Here is a 6,172-nt window from a genome sequence, read left to right as displayed (position 1 = left end):
GGCGCTGTCACGACAAATAACAAAGCTGTTGAAATTTTTAAGAAGTCTAAAAACCAATAAATAGCATATTACCAAACAGTTTATCAAATGAACTGGACTTTGAAGTTGTTGTTCTACCAGCTTTACTTGAGCATTGACTGACCTTGAGCTTTTCAACTTGCGACAAGCTGATCTAAATAATTCACTAACAAACTTAAGTCAGCCAATAGAGTATTCGAAACTGCTTGGCTCTCGGTTGCACAAATAAATTTTCATAATCCGGGTACTAAAATTTCCATCGTAAAAAAGTTGTAATGTTCTGTAAAAACCGATTCCAAACAGCAAATACCTTGACTATACAATGTTAATCAACTTACCTCTCTTTTATTAGCACACTGTTAAGATGAAGGAAACCTATCATAATATGAAAATTTACCTCGTAAACCTTAAATTTGAACACAAGTAATATATTTATGGATTTATGCGATTTGAAAGTTACTGCTTTATTACTTGGGCTGCAAAGTAGCTACACCAAACAGTATTTTTGTGTGTATAATTACGCTAAAGAGATACATTACAGAGGGAGTGCAATTAAAACTTTGCTTATCTTTATCGTGCTTGCCATTATCTCACTCCTGATTCTCTACTTCTACCAATGATGTATTATATAAGCGGGATTTTATTGGACGAAAAATGTTTATAAACAAAAAAAAAGCCGCTTTTTTTTTGTTTATAAACATAGTCCGCCATTTGTAAAAGAGCAAAAGCTAAAGCTGATGTGAGGAATAAAAGTTAAAAATGCAAACCAAAAGTTCCTGTTAAATAAAAGATAATTCAAAAACACGTTTTAATAATTATAAAATACTTATAAAAGTTATTTTATGAGTCTGTTTATAAAAAAGTATTATAATTCATAAAAATGCTTCAAAAGCGTCTGTTGTTTCACTTTTCTTTAAAAACTTTGATCCCTTTCTAATCGAAATCAAATTTAGGAATCATAAATTACTATTTTACAAATATTCGAATTTCCTTTTAACACTTTTACATAAAAACATTTATATTTAAAAAACATATATATTTAAAAAATATTTACTTCATTTAAGGAAAGAAAAGTTAAATAATAGTTTACAAAAAAAAAAAAAAAACGCATTGCAAACGTAGTTGGACCAGCTTTATCTGCCAAGCTTGAGCCACATCATATCTTTGCAAAGTTGCACCTCTATCTTTCTTAAATTAAGATAAATGTGCATTTTTTTAGCCTCCCAATCGAAAAACTACTCAGTAACACGCAGTTTACTTTGCAAATTACATGCAACTAAATACCTGAAATGGATTTAAATTTGTAGTAGGGAACTTCGTCAGTAACAAGTCAACCAACTACAAGTACAAGTCAACCAACTACATACAAATAGTTTTAAAACGCTACAGGGCACTCGGCAGCAGTTTTATCAAGATATTTACGTAATGGAAATGGTGACAGACAACTGTTAGAGCTTAAGATATTTTCGTAATGGAAATGGTGACAGACAACTGTTGGAGTTTAAGCGCCACTATCAAGTTGCAGAAAACACAAGAAAATTGAAAAAAAAAATAACTCATAAACGATTATGTTATAACTTCTCTTAGCGTGTGCACAACTTGTCTTAGTGCATAGCAGAATATTTAAAACTATGAGTACAGATCTAACGTACCACACGTAAAATCAAACTAACTCACAAAAAATAAAATATTTCGTGTTGTATTAAAAGATTTAAATATTATAATTTTATTTAGATAACTAATAAATATAACTGTTTTTAAATTATTTACAAAGATTTACAAAAAACAACTACAATTTACAAGTATATATATATATATAAAAAAACATTTATTTAGAGTTTAAGATAAATTATCAAATTCTGACAAAAACTGTCTTGCCAACCAGTCTAAACCTTCATTTAACCCTGTACCTGTATGTGCACTGCAGCCAATTAAAGTCCAAGTGCGACCTGAGCAAAGTCGATGTATTCCAATTTTTTCACGCAGATCATCAAGACTTAGAGCACTTGGTAAATCCTAGAACAAACATGTTCAAAAAAATTAAAAACTTCAAAAAATTTTTTTGTTAAAAGTAATTTTGGGATACCTGTTTGTTAGCATATATCAATATGAGTGCATCCTGCAATCTTTTTTCTGCAAGAAGTTTAGTTAATTCCTCTTGTGCTTCAAATAATCGTTCTAAGTTAGTGCTATCAATCACGAATATTACAGCTAAAAATTAAAATGCGGTTTGATAAAAAAACAAAACAGCAATTATAATTAAATGTTAACCATGCACACATCATTTTGCACATTACGACGCAACACTCTTAGACTCATATTGAAATTTTCTTGTTACCACACTCACAAAACTTTTCACAATTGCATTTTTCACATTAGTTTTTTAAAACAAAAATGTTTGAAATACCTTGGGTGTTTAAGTAGTAATGCCGCCATAGTGGACGCAGTTTTTGAACACCACCAACATCCCATATCGTAAATTTAACACTTTTATGTTCAATAGTCTCAACATTAAATCCTTAACAAAAAGATAACAACATTAAATCCTTAACAACAAGATAACAACATAAAACACTTAGAACAAGATAACAACATTTTTGTTTTATTTGTACTAAAAACAAAGTATTAAAAAATTGATAAGAATTTTACCTCATTAAATTATTTAACTACTGCTCTTAACTCAATTAATGACTCAAATAAACGAGCCAAATTTTTTTTATCTAATTATTATATTATATAATAGTCTATATCTAAATCATTTAAATTATATTTTAATATAAAATCTATTTTATTTTAATGATCTGAATACACCCAGTACTAAAAAGTTTACCAATTGTTGTGATTGCTGAAACAAACTCATTTTGCTTAAGTTTGAACAAAATCGATGTCTTTCCGCCATTATCTAAACCTAAGGCTAGAACCCGCATCTCCATTTTTGGTCCAATGTGCACCCGATTGTCTTTTGTAAATGCAAACGGAATTTCAGGATCTTCTTTGCAAAGTTCTGAAAGCTCTGTAAAATATTGTTGTTGCTGCTGCACTGCATCAAGAAGATTTACAATATTTGCTCTTGCTTGAATCACCTTTTGCATAAGAAAAAAGATGACAAAATAAAAATTGTGGACAACAATTTCTAGTCATTTTTTCTTTCAAAAATAAAATTTTTTTATTATTTTAGCAATTTCGTTAAAGTAAATCTATGTCTTGTGAAGTGAAAAATCATGTGATGTGCGTGTGTGACACACACATGCGCACACACACATTTGACTTTATTTATAAACAAGATAATAAACAAACATGACAACATACTATGAACATGAAACTATGATAGAAAATAAACTCTTTTTTTTTTGTTCTTCTAAAAAATAACTTTTAACTAAAATTACAATCTCAGCTCATTTTAAACTTATTGTTGCAAAAATCTTTATTATCCTAAACCAAGGACTGGCAAGATACATGGTAAATTGTTTACATTTAAACATCTGATATTATGTTTTTTGGTTAAAGTCAGCACTATGACCTGGATTATTAGAAGTTTTTAGTAACTAGAGATAATACCATTAGAATGCTATTTACTAAAACTTCTACAACTGTAACAGGTCATAGCGCAATAGCAGCTATGATTTTAAAAAATTCTAAAAAAAGTGCCAATTGATCATTAAAAATGGTCTACACTTTATTATTTTACATTTTACACTGGTTAGTAGAATGCTCATTTACATAAACTTAGTTTTTCATGCAGATTTCTTTGTTTGAAAATATTCCATTTCCATATTTTCTTTGAAATAATTCGCAGCATTTTTAAGATTTTTGTTTTTTCATTTCTTATCTTATTTTTTATAATTTTTATTTCAAAATACCTAGTAAATTCTTCTATTTAAAAAGCAATTAAATCTAATTAAATGCAAAATTATTTTCGAATTTAATTTAGAAAATTAACTAATTTCATTCAAACATCTGTAACATATTCATGAAAACTGTTTTTTAAATAATTTTTCAGTACCTTTACACTTCGCAGAGAAATTTTTTAGAATGCTCACCTCAGCATCACTTCGCAATAGAGCTTGATCACATTGAGAACAAACATGGGTAATTTGTGAAATTAAAACTGCCATGTCTTCTTGTTGTTGTCGTATTGAACATAAATTTTCACGAACATAACTGTTAACAACTGACAAAGCTTCGTTTTCTTGCTGTCTAATAGTATCCCTCAATTCATTAAAATACTCTCGAATACGCAACCTTGCAATTTCAGCATTTCCAATTACCGGTATTTGTATTACCTCTCCATTATTTGAGCAGGATATGCTAACACCACCTATATAGTAAAAAAAAACACAAAAACAAACAACTACCAAACAACTTGGGTCTTAAAAGAAGCAAAATTATATAAAAATATCAAAAATAATAACTATTTTATGCAAATGTTGCTGCCATTTTATCATTTAATCCCAAAAATAAAAAAATTCATTTCCCAAAAAAAGTTGTCTTTATATATTTTTTTAAATTTTTCTTTAAAATTTTTAAAGTGTTTTTAATACAAAGCTATAATTTTTAAAATTTTTAAATAATTCAACTTCTTTTAAGACACAGGTTGGCATAAATCTAATAGTAAAGTTCAATGAAAATTTTTATAATTTTTTAGGCTTTTTTGGAAAATAGGGGGATCAAACACATTCTAATATATACCATCATCATTGTTTTAGCTCTCTTGTTTCCATGCTTGTACAGGTTGGACATTAAAAGAAATTAAGCTAGGTGGAAAATTTTGGTATTTTTTCTGATACTAAATTTGCCCTATTACTATAAGTGGAAAAAATAACGTATTCTAAAGATAATTTCAACCATTAATGGTTCAAAAATACTTTGTGCAAACTTGTTACTGAGAAATGCAATCGATGTCTAAAAGACAATCATTCTAAGTATCAATTTTTAAATCTTTATAAGCAAGTACCAGTTTGGACTTTTAATGTCTTTCCTAACAGTCAAGGCAATGACCATGCTAATTTTATATTTTTTGATCATTAATGGTTCTTCTGCAAAAAATAAAAACATGGCTCATGGCTGACTTATTTCAGAAACCTGAACCTACAACCTATAACAAAACTGCACAACTCTATTAGTGATTCTTTTATTTGACTAGGTCAAAGCATGTATATAGCAATAGATCGCACTTGAATTCTATTGTACATTCCAAACAGACACGGATTTAGATATCCAGGTAAATTCATTGTGTTTTTGACTCATCCTTTACATAAAAAATCCAGCTCAACATGACGTTCCTTCCATATTTATTACATTTAATATCTGGCCTGTTAGGTATGTGCTGTTCAATTAAATTATGATAGTAACTAGCAACTCACTAATAAACCAGTAATTATTATAAGGTGATATCAACAAGGAATTTAACTTTAAGTTCATAAAATACTTAAGAATGAGATCAGGAACATAAAGTCAAAAACTAAACATGGTATAACTTTTGTCAAATGCTTAATTACTTTATTTTTCAAAATTGTATACACTTTCTTGATGTCACATATTACAAATTTTATTTAATAAATTATATCCCAAAATTACTTGGCATAACGTTAAAATATATCCCAATAGTACTTGGCGTAACGTTAAAATACTTTCAATGATAAAAAGATTTGGACTTGTTCAACCAAATATTGGATTTGCTCATCCAAACCAAAGAATTGGACTTACTTATCCAAACCAAAGTATACTCAAAATGCAAGTACTATAGTTATATTATTTTTGATATTATTATCAAAATAAATATAACACATTTCCATTAATTACTCAATATAAGACCAAATCCAGCTTATTTCATGTACTAAAATTGTAGAAGCTTTTTGGAGCGCAGATCCAAAAACCAATGCTTTACTAATGACATCATATAATTAACATCTAATGCAATAGTTAAACAATTATGCAATAGTTAAACATCTTATGCAATAGTTCCTGTTGACTATATTGGCAGACCTTCATTTTCAGTTACTTTTTTTACTATATTACTGGTGATCCTTGCACATTTCATTGGAATGGTGTAATCACTACTCAAATTTTACTACTGAAATTGTCTGTATCATTAAATGATTGAATATTTCTTTTATTTCAAATTATGTTTTTTCAAGCAACAAAGATGGACGAC

General features: G+C 28.3%; 1 protein-coding gene across 1 annotated transcript in view; it reads right to left on the bottom strand.

Moving 5' to 3' along the window:
* Positions 1 to 1,701: 1,701 nt before the first annotated feature.
* LOC100210847 (E3 ubiquitin-protein ligase TRIM23) overlaps positions 1,702 to 6,172 on the bottom strand; it is a 20,734-nt gene continuing 16,263 nt past the window's right edge. The window contains exons 4-8 of the mRNA XM_065801562.1: positions 4,059 to 4,336; positions 2,849 to 3,101; positions 2,426 to 2,536; positions 2,105 to 2,229; positions 1,702 to 2,034 (exon numbers count right to left, since the gene is read on the bottom strand). Of these exons, the coding sequence (XP_065657634.1) occupies positions 1,858 to 2,034; positions 2,105 to 2,229; positions 2,426 to 2,536; positions 2,849 to 3,101; positions 4,059 to 4,336 (944 nt within the window). The 3' untranslated portion in view covers positions 1,702 to 1,857. The remainder of the gene's footprint in view (positions 2,035 to 2,104; positions 2,230 to 2,425; positions 2,537 to 2,848; positions 3,102 to 4,058; positions 4,337 to 6,172) is intronic.

The sequence above is a fragment of the Hydra vulgaris genome, chromosome 07 (genome assembly GCF_038396675.1).
Source record: "Hydra vulgaris chromosome 07, alternate assembly HydraT2T_AEP".
NCBI lineage: Eukaryota > Metazoa > Cnidaria > Hydrozoa > Anthoathecata > Hydridae > Hydra > Hydra vulgaris.
The sequence above is the reverse complement of the archived record's forward strand: the minus strand, read 5'-3'. Positions and strand labels throughout refer to the sequence as shown.